The sequence below is a fragment of the Delphinus delphis genome, chromosome X (assembly GCF_949987515.2).
Source record: "Delphinus delphis chromosome X, mDelDel1.2, whole genome shotgun sequence".
NCBI lineage: Eukaryota > Metazoa > Chordata > Mammalia > Artiodactyla > Delphinidae > Delphinus > Delphinus delphis.
This window is the reverse complement of record NC_082704.1, coordinates 17,653,473-17,675,761: the sequence shown is the minus strand read 5'-3', so window position 1 is coordinate 17,675,761 and position 22,289 is coordinate 17,653,473. Positions and strand designations below refer to the sequence as shown.

The following is a 22,289-nucleotide window of genomic DNA, read 5'->3' as shown; positions in this document are numbered from 1 at the left end:
CTTGATCAAAATTCCTCACCCAGGGTGATTAATTTGTTACAGTCAATGAACCTACATTGGCACATCATTATCAGTTCACATCCATCATTTATATTAGGGTTCACTCTCAGTGTTATACATCCTGTGGGTTTTGACAAATGTATAATGACATGTATGCACCATTATAGTATCATACAGAATAGTTTCACTATCCTAAAAATCCTCTGTGCTCTGCCTATTCAGTCTTCCCTCTCCCCTAAACCCCCAGAATCCACTGATCATTTTACTGTCTCTATGGTTTTGCTTTTTCCAGAGTGTCATATAGTTGGAATCAAACAGTATGTAGCCTTCTTAGGCTTATATGGGCTATACTATATATAAGTATATATCACTTAGTAATATATACTTAAGGTTCCTCCATGTCTTTTCATGGCTTTATAGCTCATTTTCTCTTTTTTCTTTCTGAATGTACCACAGTATATTTATCCATTCACCTACGGAAGGACGTCTTGGTTGCTTCCAAGTTTTGGCAGTTATGAATAAAGCTGTTATAAATATTCATTTGCAGGCGTTTATGTGGACACAAGTTTTCAGCTCATTTGGTTAAATACCAAGGAGTGCAATTGCTGGATTGTATGGTAAGCATATGTTTAGCTTTGTAAGAAACTGCTAAACTATCTTCCAAAGTGGCTTATAAAGCTTTTATGTGCCAGATACTGTTTTAAGTGTATTATGTTTATAAAACTGTTTACATCCTTTCAACGATCCTATGAGATAGGTACTATTCTTATTTTTCAGGTGAGGAACTGAGGCACAGAAAGGTAAAAACTTCATTCCTAGGAAATGGCAGAACCAGGATTCTAACCCAGGCCATCTGGGTCATGAGCCCATGCTTATAATCACCATGCTAGAGGTGTACTGACTTAGCCTTGTCCAGGGTCACTTAAAGTTTATGGCAGGTGAGCAGTAAAGAATACTGATTTCATTAGTTCCCCTGTCTTTATAGCACCCTGGGAGAAAGAAGGTCAATGGTCGTTGTGGTTGATCACTCTTTGACACTTAACTGTAAGACTAGATTTAAATTACTTTCCTGGAGACCTGTGACTGCAAATATATCATTTTCTTCTTATTCTCCACTTTCTACTGCTTCCTTATGTTTCCTTTGTTGGCCTTTCTTCTCCATGACCTCCTTCCTCACTATCCCCCTCTTCCTCCCCAGTCTAAGTGAGCATACCATACACACAGGAGTTTGTTCTTGTTGTATGTAATACTATTTATTGAAGAACAGATGTCACTGATTTCTTTTTTTTAAAGTCTTTATTGAATTTGTTACAATATTGCTTCTGTTTTATGTTTTGTTTTTTGGCCCCGAGGCATGTGGGATCTTAGCTCCCTGGCCCGCACCCCCTGCATTGGAAGGTGAAGTCTTAACCACTGGACTGCCAGGGAAGTCCCAGGTCTCACTAATTTCAAATTGAGTAATTTGAACATGGGACTAGACTTCTCACCCTCTTTCCTCCTGTGCAAAGAAGTCTGTTGTTAGGCTTATAAATTTATGGGAGGAATGATTAAACTTCTAAGAACCTGATTATAAATACTTCTTTTCTATTCACTAAAACATATCCCTTAAGGGATAATATTTTTGATCTTCATATCTTCTCAGTTAGCATGGCCACTCGCATTAATCTTAATTCCTGAGGTTTCAGTAAAGGATATCTCTTCTGTCTATCCAGTGTCTCAGATTAGCATCAGAATTCAGTTGTATTAGGGGCTGTGCCTAACTCATTATAAACACTCTTCATGCATCCTTGGCTCTCCCGTTTATTTAGCAAATAAGAAAAACAATTTAACACATCATTGCATAAGATTACTAAGGGACCTGGTAATCTTAAAGTGGTAGTTGGAATTTTGGATCATGAGCCCGTTTTCCACATTTGAAATAACCCCACAGCCATTCAGCTCTAATTTCTTGGTTCAGTTTTCTTACTTTTTAAACCACCTCTGAGATGACAGAGATGACTGAGATGACATCAGTTTGCTCTTCCATAGGATGTGCTTTAGTATTTGTCGAATGGCTCAGTGGGCAAATCCGCAGAACTATTATGAGTGGTAAAAGCACAATGAACAGTTTTGTAAGACAGCATGGCATTTTACTGGGCCAATGACTGTTATCTCAGCATGTTCATCATCTTTTTAGTGCCATAATGTCAACTCAGTTGAGATAGAACTGGAACCAATATGGATTTATTATATTAAATGGGAAATATAATTCAATCATGGAACTATTGGGTAACATCCACCAAATGAAAAGAAACCTAAAAAATTAGAGAACCCCCCAGCCCCCAGGTTCTTGGTCTGATTTTAGTCCCTCTGGAGCTTTGGAGCAAATGAATTCTGCCCGTGCCGTTGTGTAGAAGGCATTTTGAAAGAAACAGGAGCTGCTTTGTGCATTAAAACAGACTCTGAGACCCTTAGCAGCTGCATTAGTTGTTTCTAGGACTCCTCATGAGAGGGCTCTTTGAGCTCAGTGGCTGCTTATGGTCCCAACAGCTTGTAAATCCAGTGAACATATGGCTGGCTAGTAGCATGTTAAGCTCTCCCACACTTCACCCTGCCACAGTGGATCCATTAGGTGGAGCACATCTTTCCTGGTCAGCAAGGCTGCGAGACCATGGCTTTGAGGCTTCAGCTGCATCAAGACCTGGCTCCTGGCTCCATGTGATCATATTTTCATATTCTCGTGCCTATTTAGCATTTCATGGTATTGCACAAAGCCACTATCAGAAGATTTTAAGAGTGAAAACACACTGAAATTGGTATCTGTATATCACACGATGCTGTATCAATGATGCAGTTGTCCTGTGAGGGGTGTTGTTAGACTGCTGTGTCCCATTAGTCCAGAATTCTGGATTTGCAGATTAACTCTAGCAGTAGGGCATAGCAACAGGTTTCCTTTTGTTAAAAAAAAAAAACTGGTCAGCCCCCTTGGTATGGTTTATGCTTTCAGGAAGCCATGCACTTTTATTTCTTTGAGATATTCATATCACTGTGGTCTGTTCATTTATGGCTCACTTTTGACTTCTCATAGCAAATATCCTAGGGAAACATTACCTTTCAAGAAAGGCCAGCAAAAGTATGAATCAGAATTCTTATAAGTGTTTAATGCTCCTTGACCTAGTAATACTACTTTGGAGAATTTTATCTTAGGGGATTAAACAGACATGTCAAAGATTTATATACAAGGGTATTTACAGTGGTATTATAACAGTGAGAAATTGGAAATAACATAAATGTACAACTATAGAAAAATGGTTAAAATATTATATACTCATGTTGAAAAACATGCAACCCTTAGAACTCATATTTTTGAAGAAAGCTTAATGACATAGGAAAATAGCACAATATAATATTAAGTGAAGAAAACAGATGAAGGAAAATAACAGTGATCATCTCTGGGTGGTATAATTATGGGTAACTTTATGATTTTCTGTATATTCAAAAATTTCTAAAATGAAAAAAATTGCTTTTATAATCAGAAAAAAAATAATGAACATCATGCATACATCAATATATAGCTCTAAAAGAAATCCAGGAAAGCTGGAGTAGTTTTAGCACCTAGCCCTCAATAAATGCTTGTGGGGTAGGTAGATGGATGGACAGATGAATGAATGAATGCCAGCTGACACTTGTAGGTACCATCATTGAGTTTATATGATTGCAAGAAATAACAAATGAAGATTTATTAATTAAAAGGAGAAGATTCCAGACCAGTCAGCCATTTGAAGGATGACATGGAAGGTACTGAAGGAGTCACAAAATAAGTGAGTGGCTGATGGCAGCAAGGGGTTGGGTCTGGCCTTGGGCCCATTGCTGTTCTCATTGCCCAGCTGTCAACACCATGTTTCCTCTTGTTCTGTGTGTCCTTGAAGTATCTCTGGAGCCTGCTGTTTTCACTGGTCTCTGTTTAGTTTGGCCAGTGACTGAGCATGTGAGTCACAAGTTCATTTCCCATGTGAACCAGTAAACACTTCACCATATAGGAAGAAGATATCCCAAGGCTAACTCTGGCTGGCCAACTCTCAGAGATGGGCTTTTTGGTCATGTGGACAAGCAGGAGAGTGTTGGTGGATCAGGGCAACCTGCCTCTAACATTTGTGAAACCACTCAAAATGACCCTGTCCAGAGGGCTGTGTGTACTGTTCTTGAGGGTAGTCCTCTGAAACGGAGGTATGCTGTACATAACATTAGCTACCCAAGGAATTAGTATAAAACTTAGTCATGTCACAATGTTTTTTAATGGATTCACAATAAGCTTTTCATGGAAATTATAGATGGGACCAATTGATCTACATTCTGTCCTGTAAGGTCTTAATATCTTTTTGGCTATTTTGATCAAATTGCTGAACAGGATCTGGCTTCTCTGCAAGTCCATCAGGAGACAACATTGGATGTGTGAATGAAATCTAAATGTCTCCACTCCAGTGCATTCCCTTATCTGTGCAGGAGCCTGCGTCAAAGAAAGCCATTAGACTCTTTAGCATAGCATTCTGTATCTCTGCTCTTGGTGGCTTATTAAACACAGTGTTCTTAATTGCGGTTACTCTTAAACCCAAGAATATGATAACAGTGCCTTGTTTATATCTGCTCTGTCTTGATCCTGCTAAAGTATTAGATTTATGTTTGTCTTTTCCAGCCTGAGTCACCTCTCATCACTCATTTTTCCTAATGTCTGCAGATGTGACGGATTCCCTTAAATTGGTCAGCTGGATGTTTTATTCTTTAGGTTTTTTAAGGAAGAGGAAGAGAACATTTTCTGAGTACTAACAATGAAATGTGCTGTGGTGTACTAGGCATTTTCATATGCATTGTCTGAATTAATTGTCACTATAGCCAAATAAGGTAGGCATTATCATCCCAATTTTACAAATGAGGAAACTGTGGCCTTGAGAATTTAAATGACTGAATCATAATTTGAACACTGGTCTGTTGGACTTCAAAGCCTGTGATTTTCCCACTGCTCACACTGACTCCCAGGAATAGCAGGGTGTTTTAGACTGAACCTCATAACACAACAATCAGCTGGCCTCCCCTTAGCTCCTGCCTTTCTCCTGTAACTAGCTTCCATTCCACTTTGCTTGTGTTACCTTGGGAAGATCAGTCCTTTGCAGCAAGGCCAGGAAATTAAGCTTTGAACCACCAGTAAGGAGGGCATTGATTTGAGCCTGCTTTCAATTTTGTCCCCAAACCCAGTTATTATTTGTGTTTGTGTTTGGTACCAAATCCCAGACAAATCAATTCATACTGTTTTGGTTTCTTCTGCCCTTTTTTGTTGTCCACTCAGCAGCTTTCTAGGGAGATAATCTAGTTGAGGGCCTTAAGAGACAAACTCTCTAGGAATGTACTGTGGAGACCAGGAGGTTGTGGAAAGGGTTACAGGAAAGCTCAGGAAGGCTGAGCGTGGTTCCTGGGTTTCTTCCCCACTCTATTCTTGTAGTTTCTGCTGCCAGGGTTGCCCAGGGGGAGCCTGAGTATAATTCCCAGTTGCCAACAGTCATTTTCTGTACCTGCAAGAAAGCAGGATAAGGCTGGTCTCCTGGGCCATTTTGGAGACATCCTCTTATGCAACTGAGTTTCTTAGGAAAATGCAAATTTGGGAGTAAATGGAAGAAGGTCAGTCTCTGAGGAGCAAAGTGGGTCCAGTGTGGAGGGCTTGGCAGTGCCTTTTTTGGTACCTACCCCTTTTTTCCCTTTCTTTCCTTTCAATGTCTCAGAATCTGTGGTTTGGCATCGTCATCAGCAAGTAGCTACAAGTGACATAAGAGGCCAACTGAGGGGAAGGGGCACCACAGAGTTAGGAAGGTGGTGGGTTGGAGGGGTAACAGCAGAAATAATTACAAGACAGGCGATTCGCCAAAGAAACACTGTTTTGAACACCGTGAAGTGTGGAAAAAGACAAGCTTTAGTATCTAATTCAGGTTCCTACATTCGTACAACCTCACTACATAAAATGTCTGATTTACATCAGGGAGGGCAGGACCCCTCATTTCACCAAAGCAATCACTGTAGTACACAGTTAAAAAGAACAGAACCTCATTTCTCTAGTGCTGTGCTTTCTAATATGATAGCCACTGGCCACGTGTAGCTCTTGAGCATTGGCACATGGCTAGTTTGAATTGAGGTATTCTATAAGGGTAAAATACACACCAGACTTCAAAGATTTGGCATGAAAAAAATAGGGTAATAATCTTTTATATTGATTACACGTTGAATTAATGTTTTAGATATATTGAGTTAAATGAAACATTATTTTCGCCTGCTTTTTTTTTTTTACCTTTTTAACATGACTACTAGAACATTTAAGATTACATAGGTGGCTTGCATTAGACTTCTATTAGACAGTGCTGCTCTAGTGTATTCAAAAATAAGATTTGAGTTTAAGCATCTTTCCAGTAGTACACTTCTTGCTTTGAGTAAGTATACCTCTACAGGAGAAACAGACTCATCGCAAAAGAAGGGCAGGGAGGAATGGAGATTTGCAAATGGGGAAGCTGATTATAGAGTGAAGTCAGCACCCTGCCTTAGTTACCTCTCAGTCTGAGGTAAGGAGGTGCAGGGGGTGGTCAGTTGCTGGAAGCAAGTGCTCTCTTTTCCCTAGCTCCACCTGGTCTCCTAGCTGGGGCTCTGAGAAGGGAGAGAGGGGCACTTTGAAACTTGTCTGCCCTTACCATCTTAGCCGTCAAGCTCTGAGTGGGAGATGGTGGTGATGTGACGGGCACTTTCCCTGGGCCCCTGTGGGCCACCATCCCTGGCTGAGAGAAGGAGGAGGAATGCGGCGAGCCCCTTCTTCATTCCCAGGGCCATCTGGGAGAACTGTTGCCGTATCTCCTTCTGCCAATAGGCATAGATGAGTGGGTTGAGCAGGGAGTTGCCCACACCAAGCAGCCACAGGTACCGTTCCAGCACTGGGTAGAGGTGGCACTCCTGGCAGGCCACCTGCACAATGCTAGTGATAAGGAACGGGGTCCAGGACAGAGTGAAGCTGCCAATGAGAATGGCCACAGTGCGGACAGCCTTGAAGTCACTGGGGGTCCGTGGGGGCCGGTGAGCCCCGGCTGGGGCTCCTGCATGCTCTGTCTTGCGGATCTGCTGGCTGTGCATGGAAGCAATCTTGAGTATGTCACAGTAGAAGAAGACAAAGAGGAGCAGGGCTGGGAAGAAGCCAACGCAGGAGAGGGTCAGCACGAAGCGCGGGTGAAACACAGCGAAGAAGCTGCAGGGCCCCTTGTAGGTGGTCTGCTGGAATACGCGGACCCCGAGTGGGAGGAAGCCAATGAGGTAAGACACCAACCACAGCCCGGCAATGCAGGCCCCGGCCATGAGCCCGTTCATGATCTGGAAATAGCGGAGGGGCTGCTTGATGGCAAGGTACCTGTCAAAGGCAATCAGCATGACCGTGAGGACAGAGGCAGCTGCAGAAGAAGTGACAAATGCCATCTGAAGGCTGCACAGGGTCTTCTGTGTGGGCCGAGCCGCGCTGGAGAGCTGGTCTGTGACTAGGCCAGAGATGGCCAGGCCAAGCGAGGTGTCAGCCACAGCCAGATTCAAGGTGAAGCTGAGACCGACACCATCATTCTTGTGGATCAACGACAGCACAGCCATGACCACTAGGGCATTAGCAGCAATAATGAGGGAGGCCAGGATAGCAAGGATCACTCCAAATGAGAAAGATGACTCCATGTCTTGAAGTGGCAGTATTTCCACTTACCAGGGCATGCTGGCTCTCCAGCTCAAATTCTCACGGTGGGGAGGCAGAGCGGTGGGTTCAGAGCTGCAACGCAGTGCCGGCCATCGCTGGCAGTCCAGGCCGGCAGCTTCCTTTCTTTGGGATACTGCTGGTCACTGAGAATCACTCCCCGTCTCGTTTTCAGTCCTCAGCCTCTTGCCTCTCCAACTCTCTGAAGGCAGCAATCCCAGCGCAGACGTTTCCCTGGGTCCTGAGCTAGTCCCTCCTCCCACCACCAAGTTACTAGACAACTCCCAAGTACCTGCTGCCCATTGTCTCACCAGGCTCCCTCCCTTCACTGATGTTTCAAGGACTTTGGAGAGACTCGGACATTCATCAGGTCTTCCATCGGGCAGAATATATAATTGATTCTAATCACACTTTTTCTTTCTCCATAGCTTGATCTGAGATGTCCACTTCTTTTCTTCCTAAGCCTCAAGTTCTAGCTTAACAACTAATCTCAGTTTAATTAAGCATTTGCTTAATAACAAATTCTCAGTTACTATTATGTCTGCTTTTAATCAAGCAAGATGATCATAATCAGTTGAAGTGGGAAGCAGGGCAGACAAGCTATTTTAGGGTCTAGCATACTTTCAGGGGAGTTACCACACGCTTAGGCTGTTTCTTTTTTTTTTCTTTTTAACATCTTTATTGGAGTATAATTGCTTTACAATGGTGTGTTAGTTTCTGCTTTATAACAAAGTGAACCAGCTATACATATACATCTATCCCCATCTCTCTTCCCTCTTGTGTCTCCCTCCCTCCCACCCTCCCTATCCCACCCCTCTAGGTGGTCACAAAGCACCGAGCTGATCTCCCTGTGCTATGCGGCTGCTTCCCACTAGCTATCTATTTTACATTTGGTAGTGTATGTATGTATATATATTTTACATCTTTATTGGAGTATAATTGCTTTACAATGGTGTGTTAGTTTCTGCTTTATAACAAAGTGAATCAGCTATACCTGTTGTTTCCTAACACCTCAGATTCTAATTCTTTCAAATAGGGTGTGCTGGTCCCCTATTTCTCATCCCTCAGAACTTGATTAGGTGAGGATTCAGAAGGGCAGGAAAAGCAAAACAGAATTGTTACTAGCTGTCATTCAGTTTAGAATAGAGCCTACTCCGTGTTGAGAGCTGCTGTCTATTGGGTATACTCACTGAGAACTTTTTCTGCACTATGTTGGACCATGTCTCTGGTCATGAGTTGTGGCTGCCAGTCTTGTACTTTCTTTCTTTCTTTTTTTTTTTTTTTATTTCAGGCCACACCGTGAGGCATGCAGGATCCCTGACCAGGGATTGAACCCATGCCCCCTGAAGTGGAAGTGTGGAGTCCTAACGACTGGACCGCCAGGAAATTCCCTGCCTTCTACTTTCTCGATCCTGTAGCTTTGCCTTTCTTTTTTTTAAAAAAATTACTTTATTGAAGTATAGTTGATTTACAATGTTGTGTTAATTTCTACAGTACAGCAAATTGATTCAGTTATACATATATACATGTTCTTTTTCATATTCTTTTCCATTATGGTTTATTGCAGGGTATTGAATATATTTCCCTATGCTGTATGGTAGGACCTTGTTTATCCATCCTATACATAATAGTTTGCACCTGCTAATCCCAAACTCCCAATCCCTCCCTTCCCCACCTTCCCTCCCCCTTAGCAACCACAAGTCTGTTCTTTATGTCTGTGAGTCTGTTTCTGTTTTGTAGATAAGTTCATTTGTGTCATATTTTAGATTCCACATATAAGTGATATCATATGGTATTTGTCTTTCTCTTTCTGACTTACTTCACTTAGTGTGATAATCCCTAGGTCCATCCATGTTGTTGCAAATGGCATTATTTCATTCTTTTTTATGGCTGAGTAATATTCCATTGTATGTATGTACCACAGCTTCTTTATCCATTCATGTGTCGATGGACATTTAGGTTGCTTCCGTGTCCTGGCTATTGTAAATGGTGCTGCAGTGAACATTGGGGTCCATGTATCTTTTCGAATTAGAGTTTTCTCTGAATATATGCCCAGGAGTGTGATTGCAGGATCATATTAGCCTTGTTTTTCTTGATCCTGTAGACTTGAGGTATCTCTGGGACAGGAGAAGGGGAGGTGAGCTCCATTCTGGAAAGTATCTACTCTAATGTTTGGTTGTGGAATTTTCCATTTTCCTGGGATAGAGTTAGGCCAAAGGGCGGCAGTGTTGCTGAGGCAGGTGAGATGGGCCCAGGGAGGGCGGCTGTGTAACTCACTGCTATTTTAGATTGTATATCCATTTGCTTAGGTACATTAGAACTAACCTTTTGCCTGCTACTCTCATCTTGGATACCAAGAAGAGAGGGGTGGGGAGAAGAGTGGTGAGAAGCTTGTTTACTCAGTTCAGGTCAGAGCACAAATGGGAAAGGTTAGTGTTTTAAGTGAGGGAGTGAAGAGCAAGGTGCAGAGTTGGAAGCAAATATTATATTCCAGGATGTTTTGACAGTCTGAGAGGGCCTTTGGCAGATGTCTCTCTTACAAAGGATCAGAAAGGTTGTGGCGTGGGGACTTGGTATTCTGGTTGCCAACCTGAGAACTGTTTTTATTCTTTGGTACATCCATTAGGAGGCTGGTTTCAGTCGCTTAGCACCTGGCCTAATTTTATACCTGGATCTAAGGTGTGCTTTTGTTTCCCCAGCCCTTGACTCTATGCGTGGAGTCAAGGTGGCCCTTTTCAAACCCATGCTAAAACTCAAGAGTGCATCAGAATCCCCTGGAGGGCTGGTTAACACCCAGATTCTTGAGCCTCACCTCCAGAGTTTTGAATGTGTTAGTTCTGGGGTGGGCCCAAGAATCTGCATTTTTAACAAGTTCCCAGGTGATGCTGATGCTGATGCTGCTCTAGTGAAATGCTCTAGTGAAACAGTTCTTAGCCTTTGCTGTGCAGTGGAATCACTTGTTGATTCCAAAACTAGTGATGTTTGGGTCACACACCAAGGGATTCTGATGTCATTAGTCTGGGATTTGACCTCTGCATCTGGAGTTTTAAAAGGTCTGCAGGTGATTCTAATATTCAGCCAGGGGTGGGAACCACTGTCAAATGGCAGAAGCACAGGCTCTGGAGTCAGGGCACCTGGGGGCCAGCCTGACGCTATTTCTGTGCTTTTGTGTGGACAAATGACTTCACCTCTCTGATTTAGCTTTGGCTTCCTCATGTGTGACATGGGGGCAATAATACCTACCTCTCAGTGTTGTGGGTATGATAAAAATGAGATATGATGGATGCAAAAAGGCTTTATGAACAGTAAAATGTTACACAGGTATTTTTCTTGATTTTCTTCTATCCTCTTGTTAATCAAAGGGTGTATCAGATCAGGAACATTGGTATGACCTGACAGCTTGGTAGAAATGCAAATCTCAGGCCCTGCCCAAGACTTACTGATGCAGAGTCTGCATTTGAACAAGATCTCCAGGTGATCTGTAGGCATGGTAAAGTTGTCCTTTCCTCTCTCCTACTGTCAGGTGCCTGGTTGTATTAGTTTCATTTTGCTGCTGTAACAAACTACCATAAACACAGCGGTTTAAACCACACAAATTTATTATCTTAGTTCTCAAGATCAGAAGTCCCAAACTGGTCCCACAGGCTCAAATCAAGGTGTTGGTAGGGCTGCATTCCTTCGGGAGCCTCTAGCGGGGAATAATTTCCTTGTCTTTTTCAGCTTTTAGAAGCTGAGCACATTCCTTGGCTCATGGCACATCACTCAGACCTCTGCTTCCATAATCACATCTCCTCCTCTGACTCTTACCCGTCTGCCTCCCTCTTTTAAAGGACCCTGTGATTACTTTGAGTCTACCCGGCTATCCATGATATCCTCCCCATATTAAGATCCTTAATCACATCTGCAAAGTGCCTTTTGTCATGTAAGGTAAAATACTCATAGGTTCTGGGGATTAGGATGTGCACATGTTTGGTGGTGTGGGGACCATTATTCTGCCTATTGCACCAGTATTCTCTGCTGCCCAGGTCTCTTTTCCCTCCATCCCCAACAGATGCTCTTCTCAGTCTACTTTTCCTTTGCTCATATCCTAGACAGTTATTTGTTTTCTTTTAGCCGTTAACACTTCCCTGTTTTCTGTCTCAGGAACCCACACGCAGATTCAAACTAATTTAGGCATCCTTGGAAAATAGTGAGCTCTCTGTCATTGGAAGTATGCAAGTAAACGATGAATGCCCACCTGTCAGGAGGGCCTTAGAAGGAGATTCTGCAGTGGTGCAAAACATCATTATTCCCACTGAATTGTCTTTCACTCCCTACACAATCTGTTTTTGATGGGCCTCCAAGAGTCTCCCTTAGCTCTCTCCCTTCATTCTTAGCTACCCCCATCTCTGTGTTTCCCTTGGTATTTTCTACCCCCTTTCCCACACCACCACCTGGTCTCAGCTGTGTGTCCTAGATCATAGCCACAGAGAACATGGCTCCTTCCTGGGAGGTTGGTTGCTGGTCCTTACAGTCCTGGAGCAGACTGAGGACTCTGAGTCTCCAGTGTGGAGCATTGACAAGGCAAACAAGCTGGGGTTGAGAAAGGGAAGAATGAAAGGGCTTAATCTCCGGTCAAACTATTCTATAACGAATGCATTAAAGGCTGGTCACATGAGCTGTCACCAAGGATGCAACAGGGCGCTTCATCCACCCCTAGGGAATGGGACAAAGGGCCACAGGTTTCAGCTGGAATGGGAGTGCAGGAGATGCCAGGCTTCAACAGAGCCTGGCTTTGGAGCCAGGCTCGTGGGAGAGGAGCTCTAGGAAGATATTCAAGACAAGTTACACCTGATTTCTCATGGTGCCTAGACCAGCCATCTGCCGGTGATGGTTTAGCTGCATCTTTCCCAGGACTTTAATATCTCTTCCTGAATGAGTAGACTGGTACATCCATTACTGTGAAATATTATGCAGTGGTGTGAAAAGAATGGGATGGGTTTATATGTCCTGACACAGAGAGACCTCCAAGACATGTTGTTGGTTGATAAATCAAGTCACACATCAATATGTAGAGTCTGAACCCACTTATGAAAATAAAACCCCAAACCTCAGCTAAATGTATAGAGAGGAGATTGTTAACAGTGAGTGAATAACTGTGAGGTGGGCAGTGGGATTGATGGGGGGTGAAGAGAGACCATCATGATTTACTTTGAATACTTCTTACTTGTTATATATTCTCACAGTGAGGATGTATTCATGTAATTTCAAAAGAAAAAACCTCCTCAAAACTCCCCCTTCCTATTCCAACTCAGGCACTAGTTTGCAAAGGCCTTTTTCGGACTATACAGAAATGCACACACACATTCTCAGACAGCCATTTCCAACTGTTTCCTGAGGAAGATCTGGGGGTAAGATTTGGGGGCTGCAGAAGGGGTGGGGGATTGTAACAATGCCTGGGGGTATGTAGAATCTGAGAAGATTATTGTTAATATTAGTAATACCTACATTTTATCACACACACTTTACATGTGTAATCTCATTTATTCCTCACAATATCCACGTGAAATGATATTATCACCAACGCACATGGAAGTTCATTGAAGCTAATTAAACTGCTCAGGGTTCCACAGCTAGCAAGGGGTGGAACTGGGGTTTGAACCCAGGTCTGCCAAGCCTCAGAGTCTATATTCTCCTAACTCTGTCAGCTGGTCTCTTCAGAATTGTAACGTTATTACAGAAATGTAAATTGCTGACCAGAGAAAGGGTGAAAGCTGTGTGGCATCATCTGAAGGCTTTGAAAACCTGTGCCCAGCCTCATGAAGGATGCTAGCCCTCACCACATACGAGAAGAATGCTGCCAGCCTACATGCAATGTCATTGTGACTTGAGCCAAGACAGGCCCGTCCTGTGCTTCTTTTCTGAGGGCTTTTCTTGCCCCTCAGCTTGTCTCTCTGATCGCCCATCTGATCTAGTCTTTTCAATGATGTGTCTCAGTGATCTGGCTTCTCTGCCCTGTGGCCCAGCCACTCCTTTCCCTAATCTGCAGACTGTCTCCTACTCTCTGGATCAGTGTTTCTGGATCATTCCTGCTAACTAGCTTCTTCACCTTGGTCTCTATATGTCATTCTGTGATATGGCTCAGCAACAGAACACCCCAGAAAAAGTCTGGCTCAAATAGTGAAAATGAGGACAGTAAAAGCTGATCATGCAGGGAACATTTTGGAGAATAGGGAGTAGAGCACTAGTCATTGGGTTGGAGATTGACCTGAGTAGGCAGGCTCCTGTCATCCCTCAAAAATGCTTTTCCGGGTTTCCCTGGTGGCGCAGTGGTTGAGAGTCCGCCTGCCGATGCAGGGGACATGGGTTCGTGCCCCGGTCCGGGAAGATCCCACGTGCCGCGGAGCGGCTGGGCCCGTGAGCCATGGCCACTGAGCCTGCGCGTCCGGAGCCTGTGCTCCGCAATGGGAGAGGCCACAGCAGTGAGAGGCCCACGTATCGCAAAAAAAAAAAAAAAAAAAAAAAAATTGCTTTTCTATTCAGCTCCAGTTGGATTGGCCCAGCTCTGTTCCTCACCCCATCTGGTATGATTGTCCCATTCAGTTCAGTTCAGCACACACACTCCATAGGCCTGCATGCCAATGGGGATTTAACATCATGGATTTAGAGTAAATGTGATTTGTGATTACAGGAGGCTCCTCTTGGATCAGAGCCATTTACTCCCCCAGCAATTTCTTCTTTACTCTCTCACTTTCTTCTCTGGAACTGGATTCTGCTTTCAAAGTCAGCTTATCAGAAATCTTGGCTGCTTCTGAAATTTGTGATGCTTGACGTGTAGAAAGCTGCTGCTTTGGGCAGTGGAGGAAGGGGAAAATGACAGCCAGGTGGTAAAAGGACATCTGTTGTGTGTCTTCTAGAAGGCAAACTCACTCCTGGAGGCAACTTGGCCTCTTGCTCCTCAAGAGTTCGGGATTCTCCGTCCAGTTACTTGGGATTCTACCTAAAGCATCAGATTGCCAGGGACCAACAGTTGTGCTGAGCCTGGCGGGGAGCCCATAGGGGTGCAGTTGTGCTTCCAGTTCACCAATACCTGACTCACATAACTCATGCCAGTTCTCCTGCAACACCTTCTTGCTAAGCTTTGCAGACTGCTCTCAATTATCTGTGGATGACAGTATTCACAGATAATCAAAGGTGCTTATCTAAGGCAGTTATCCTTAGCTGTTATTGTGGTATTTTTTAAAAACTGAAGTATAGTTGATTTACAATGTTGTGTTAGTTTCAATTGTACAGCACAGTGATTCAGTTATACATACATACATATATTTATACATATATATAATCTTTTCTAGATTCTTTTCTAAGTTATTACAAAATATTGAGTACAGTTCCCTGTGCCATACAGTAGGTCCTTGTTGTTTACCTATTTTGTATATAGCAGTGTGTATATGTTAATCCCAAACTCCTAATTTATCTCCCCACCCACCTATCCCCTTTGGTAAAGGTAAATTTGTTTTCTATGTCTGTGAGTCTATTTCTGTTTTGTAAATAAGTTCATTTGTATCATTTTTTAGATTCCACACATAAGTGATACATGATATTTGTCTTTCTCTGTCTGACTTACTTCACTTAGTATAATAATCTCTAGGTCCATCCATGTTGCTACAAACGGCATTATTTCATTCTTTTTTCATGGTTGAGTAGTATTTCATTGTATGTATGTACCACATCTTCTTTATCCATTCATCTGTCGATGGAAATTTAGATTGCTTCCATGTCTTGGCTATTGTAAACAGTGCTGCAATGAACATTGGGGTGCATGTATCTTTTTGAATTACGGTTTTCTCCGGGTGTACATGCCCAGGAGTGGGATTGCAGGATCATATGGTAACTCTGTTTTTAGCTTTTTAAGGAACTTCCATACTGTTCTCCATAGTGACTGCACCAATTTACATTCCCACCCACAGTGTAGGAGGGTTCCCTTTTCTTCATACTCTCTCCTAGCTGTTGTTTTTGAATCATAGAACTCTTTAAAAATCTGATGGAAGCTGTGGACCTCCTTCTAAAAAATGCACATGTTCATGTACATACACATCATACAAACAAATTCAGGGTCTTCATAGACTCCCTGAAGCCCACGCATGGATTCAAGCTAATGTCCCAGGAAGAGATGATAAGATCCTCTGTTAACACAATGTATCATTTCTTATTCCCTTTAGTCCTCCAGGAAACCTACAAATCAGGACCAGATCTTTGAAACAAATACATTTAAACAGCTTTCTTTAACTCAAGTAAAGTGTGGCCTGCATCCATTGTTTTAGGCTTCTGTTTTGCTTCCATCAAGCAGCATTGCCCCTAAGTCTCCAGTGTGGGAGCAGGTAAGTACAGGATGGCATGCTGCTTAGATTTATGGGTCCTCTTGAGTCAGCCTTCCTGATGGTGACATTGTTTTTGGATCAATTGAAATAAGTGGATGAAAACACTGAAAAATTAAAGGTGCTTCTACCAAGAGACCTTTTCTGTAGTGTCTGACAATGTTGATCACCTTTCACTCTTCTTGAATCCTACTTTCTCCTGCTGCTTCATCTTCATCTGTCATCCTCCTCCTCATTTCCTTTGTTGGCTCCTCAGGCACTTTGACTCAACAGTTTACCAATGAATTCATAATCTTTCTCCCAAACCAGTCTTCCTCTCTGCCTTTCTTGCCTCGGCAGAATGTCATTACCCAGCTAGTCTTGAACCAGAAACCTAAGCGTCATCCCTAGATGTTTCCTCACCACCCACATTTACTTCAATCAACATATTGTGCCACTGAAGTCTGTTGACTTTGGTCCTGCGCATCACAGCCAACTGCTCTCCCAACATAAGAACTCGTGCACCTTCAGTCTATTCTCCATAGTGGTTCCAAGGTGATCTAAAATAAAATTGACAATTTCATTCCCAGGGTTAAGGGAGAATGCCAGGATTATATTTTTCCCCCCACATATATGTTTTCCCTTGAGACTGAGCATGTTCCCCTTTGTATTCTCAGTACCTAATGCAGTATCTGCGTATAGCAGGTCCTCAATAAAAGCAGCTGCCTTGTTGGTTGGCTGAATGACTGAATGACTGAGCCATATGATCACCTCTCATTGCCTACAGGCTGGAATCTGACTTTTTTAAAAACATCTTTATTGGAGTATAATTGCTTTACAATGGTGTGTTAGTTTCTGCTGTATAACAAAGTGAATCAGCTATACGTATACATATATCCCCGTAACTCCTCTCTCTTGTGTCTCCCTCCCACCCTCCCTATCCCACCCCTCTAGGTGGACACAAATCACCGAGCTGATCTCCCTGTGCTATATGCTTTCCACTAGCTAGCTATTTTACATTTGGTAGTGTATATATGTCCATGCCACTCTCTCACTTCGTCCCAGCTTACCCTTCCCCCTCCCCGTGTCCTCAAGTCCATTCTCTATGTCCTCTGCATCTTAATTCCTGTCCTGCCCCTAGGTTCTTCAGAACCATTTTTCTTTTTTAGATTCCATATATATGTGTTAGCATACGGTATTTGTTTTTCTCTTTCTGACTTACTTCACTCTGTATGACAGACTCTAGGTCCATCTACCTTACTACAAATGACTCAATTTCGTTTCTTTTTATGGCTGAGTAATATTCCATTGTACATATGTGCCACATCTTCTTTATCCATTCATCTGTCGATGGACAGCATTTTTCACAGAACTAGAACAAAAAATTTCACAATTTGTATGGAAACACAAAAGACCCCGAATAGCCAAAGCAATCTTGAGAAAGAAAAATGGAGCTGGAGGAATCAGGCTCCCTGACTTCAGACTATACTACAAAGCTACAGTAATCAAGACAATATAGTACTGGCACAAAAACAGAAATATAGATCAATGGAACAGAATGGAAAACCCAGAGATAAACCCACGCACATATGGTCATCTTATCTTTGATAAAGGAGGCAAGAATATACAATGGAGAAAAGACAGCCTCTTCAATAAGTGGTGCTGAGAAAACTGGATAGCTACATGTAAAAGAATGGAATCTGACTTTCTTGGCTTCGTCTACAAGGCCCTTCACAAAATGGCCTGAACTCTTCCATCTTCATAGGATGTCCTGCCCCCCATTCCATCCCCTGGTCACACTATACACTTTAAAAAAATTGAAGTATAGTTAATTTACAGTGTTGTGTTAGTTTCAGGTGTACAGCAAAGTTAGTGATATAAATATATATATATATATTCTTTTTCAGATTCTTTTCCATTATAGGTTATTACAAGATATTGAATATAGTTCCCTGTGCTATACAGTAGGTCCTTGTTGTTTACCTATATAATATTTGTCTTTCTCTTTCTGGATTACTTCCCTTAGTATGAAAATCTCTAGGTCCATCCATGTTGCTGCACTTGGAATTATTTCATTCTATTAATGGCTGAGTAGTATTCCATTGTGTGTGTGTGTGTGTGTGTGTGTGTGTGTGTGTGTGTGTGTATATATATATATATATATATATACCACATCTTCTTTATCCATTCATCTGTTGATGGACCCTTAGGTTGCTTCCATGTCTTGGCATTGTAAGTACACCATACACTTCGATGCTTTTGCCTTTGGTGGTTCTTCTTCTGCTGGTTCCTCTGCTTGAAACGCTCTTTCTGCATGGCACCCATCCCCTATCTTCCACCTGCATGGTGATTGCCTTCAAGGTCCAGCTCAACTGTTACCTGCCTTTCTGTATCTTTACATGACAATCTGCTTTCCATCCCCAGCTCCCTCTGACCCCAAGCAATCAGAATTAACTGATTCCTTATCTAGTTCCAATAGCAGTTCACTCATGTCTTCATTTTGACACTCATCCTTTTGTGTTATATTTATTCACATATGTAATTGTCTGGCAACATTGTGAGCTGGTGTCTTGTGGTCTTGTTCACTGTAGTATCCCCAGCATCTAGCCCAGCACCTAAACACTCGCAAACACAGGATATGACTTTATGTTGGTGTTAGATGTGTTCTTATTTATTTTTTTAAATATATTTTTTAGCTTAAAAAGATACCAGCATGGAATACCACCTCCTTTGCTGTCACCCTGAGATAAACCACCAACATCTTTTGCCTGAATTATTGCAGAGCTTCCTAACTAGTCTTCCTGCTTCTACCTTAGGCATTCCCCCTCCCACTTCCCCGCCCCTGGCCACCTCCAATCTGTGGCCAAAGTGATCCTGCTAAAATGTAAGTCAGACTAAAATCCTTCAGTGGCTTCTCACCTCACATTGAGTAAAATCCGAAGTTGCCACCCAACATGGCCATGCCTGATTTGCTCCCCTGAACCCCGCTTATCCTGTGCATAGTGGCTAAGGGTACAGACTTTGAAGCCACACTATCCTGGCTCTCCCATTGTGTGACCTAGGGTAAGTGACTTAACCTCTCTGTGCCTCAGTTTCCTCATCGGCAAAATGGGGATTACAGTATCTCCTTCATAGAGCTGTTGTCAGAAGTAAATGAATTAATATGTGTAAAGTACCTAAAACAATGTCTGGAACATGGTGGGTATTAAATTGGATTTTGTTAAATAAACAAAAATTTGTCATTCTTTCCCTTGCCTGCTCCTCTCCAGTCACTCTGGCCTCCTTGTTGTTTCTCAAACACACTCCTGTCTCAGGACCTTTGCACGTACTGTTCCTGCTACCTAGAACAGTCTTCTCCCAGATACCCCCATGGCTTGCTCCCCAGATACCCCCATGGCTTGCAGATCTCCACCTCCATATCACTTTATCGGGGGGGCTTCTTTGACTGACACCCTTTATAAAATACCAATACTCTCTCACTCTCTGCCCCCTAATGCTGCTTTATTTTTCCTTCATAGCATTTATCAACATCAAATGTATATTTATATGTCTGTTTTCCTTCTTTCCCAACAAGAATGTAAACTCCATAAGGACAGGAATTCCACTTGCCTTGTTTACTGTTATAACCCCAGCACTTAGAACAGTGTCTAGCATATAATAGTTGCTCAATAAATATTTGTTGAATGAATAAAAGACAAAAGCAAGAAAATTAAGATCATAACATGGCAATAAAAAAGTGTGATAAAGGTAAGATAGCTGGATAATGGTAAGAAAGTTCTAACAGTATAGAAAGGGACAAAGGGAAAATAAAAGCCTCTTTCCCCCTACCTTCATCTGTTTCCCTAAAGGTAACCATAGTTGTGTTTTCAGTTTCATTAACCAATAAGTGTATTGTGTGCTTGCTATGTGTGCAGGAAAGTGTTTGAGGTTTGAGGTGCTGAGAGCTTAAAGATGCAGTCTTTACCTTCTGGGATCTCACAGTCTTTTTGGGGGGAGAGCATAAAAGAGCAGCAAAGTGCTGCAGAGTTCAGAAGTGAGAGCCATCACTGCAGGCTGGCAAGGTCAGGAAAGGTTTCCTGTATGAGAGATGCCTTGATGAGAGTTTGGAGCTTGGGCAGGTTTCAGTTAGAGAGAGGCGAGTGGCCCAGGGATATGGGGCTCTCTCAGAAGAGGTATCTGGATTGGATAATGAAAGGGGCCCTTGAGGGAATGGATAGAAGTGGAACCTGGCTGAAGTTGAGGCTTCATGGTGAGGCGCAGTGGGAGAAAAGACCGGAGAATAGGGGCTGGGGCAGTTATAAGAGTACTGAAAGAGCTAGGAGGCATGTGACAATGACTCAAAACACCACAGAGTAGACGGATGTGTTTTATAGACACTGCAGTGACACAATTATTAGGAATTGGTGATTGGATATATATATGTATATATATATACATATATATATACATATATATATGTATATATATATACATATATATATGTATATATATATATATTTTTTTTGTGGTACACGGGCCTCTCACTGTTGTGGCCTCTCCCGCTGTGGAGCACAGGCTCCGGACGCACAGGCTCAGCGGCCATGGCTCACGGGCCCAGCCGCTCCGCGGCATGTGGGATCTTCCCGGACTGGGGCACGAACCCATGTCCCCCGCATTGGCAGGCGGACTCTCAACCACTGCGTCACCAGGGAAGCCCTGGATATATATTTTTGGGTGAGTAATAGGGAAGACTGACGCATGACATCCCTGTTTTTGAACCTGGGCAACCAGGAAAATGGTGATAACATTGGGATGTGGTGTGGTGGTGGGAAGTGGAGAGATGAATTTGTCTAGACATATTGTTCAGCTTTTCCTTGAATGTGGGGACTGCCTTCAGTTTCCTTAGCATTACCCACTGAACCTAAAAGTGAGCTCTGCATACAATGGGTGCTAAATGAATGTTATTGGTGGAGAAAGGAGTAGAAGCTGGGAAAGCTAAAAATCTTCCTAGTTTACCTGGGACATCTCCATGAATGTGCTTCCACTTGGTAGGAATTGGTAGGTAAGATGATGCCTAGAGATTTCCATAAGTCTGAGTGGAAAGGGGATGGGAATCCAGAGGACCCTCTGAATTTAATGTCTGAGAGGAGGACCAGCGTTTGCCATCCAAGCTGGCTATTATTTTGTTCATCTTATTCTCCTCTTTTGCTTCATCTTCTTTTTGAACTCTGATGACTAAGGCCCAGGTATTGCTCCAATTCTCTCATTTCACAGTTGCCTGAAGAATCCAGCCAGATAATACTGCATGCTAGTTTACCACTTTGCAGTGACTACTTCAACCCTACAACTAAGCAACCTAAGGTTTCTAGGAGCAGATAAAACCCATATGCAATCTGTCACTGTTTAGTTTTCATTGCCAAGGTAATTCTACAAAGTTAATGAGTAGCTGGGTTGGAGTAGGGGAGGGGAAAAGACACAGAATGAATGAAGAGAAACTGTCATTTATGGGCAGCCTCTGTTCTGCTTCTTGGCAAGAGTACATCGTGAACCACTGAGGGTACAGTTGTCATCATCACCATCGTCATCAAAGTACTTTTATGAAGTGCCTAGTTTCTGGGGCTCTGAGCTAGGCCTACACAGAGAACTACACAGCTCTGGAATTTCACTTTTAGACCATGCATGATCTGAGACCAGATACTGATGTCCACATATGCAAGATGGATTCAAGTCTTCAGTATGGTTTATTCACACATTATATGCCACCACCTCTTCTACATGTTCCTGATTATTTCTGGAGTAAAATCTATCAAGCAAATATACCCTGTCCCCTCGATGATATTATAGCCCTTTGAAGGCAGAGAACCCAACCTTACAATCCTGTCTACAGACTTTCTATACAGGACAAATACAGATGCTCAGTAAGGATTGATGAATCAGCCAGACCTGATGGGTAGAGAGAGAGTACCTTTCAAGCTCTTTAACTCCTTTAAACCTCAGTTTCTTCTATAAAATGTGGACCATAATAGTATCTATAGACTTCACGGGGTTGTTACGAGGACAGAGGGCCAACGCATGTAAATTGATTAGCACACAATCTAGCATTTTCTGCTCAACTGTTAGCTATTAATTTAACAATATGAATTTCTACCTCCCGCTTGAGTAGGAAAGTGACTACGGAAAAGGGGTAGCAGCTTTCACACAAATCTGGGTATTCAATTCAGCCTATGGAGGCACACTTGTCAGTT

General features: G+C 42.7%; 1 protein-coding gene across 1 annotated transcript; it reads right to left on the bottom strand.

Moving 5' to 3' along the window:
- Positions 1 to 6,708: 6,708 nt before the first annotated feature.
- GPR119 (G protein-coupled receptor 119) lies at positions 6,709 to 7,716 on the bottom strand. The gene has a single exon (XM_060002669.1). The coding sequence runs from the start codon at positions 7,714 to 7,716 to the stop codon at positions 6,709 to 6,711; it is 1,008 nt and encodes a 335-aa protein (XP_059858652.1).
- Positions 7,717 to 22,289: the final 14,573 nt, after the last annotated feature.

Excerpts from the sequence above, each read along its gene's own strand:
- GPR119 (XM_060002669.1), bottom strand. The coding sequence starts at position 7,716 with ATGGAGTCATCTTTCTCATTTGGAGTGATCCTTGCTATCCTGGCCTCC.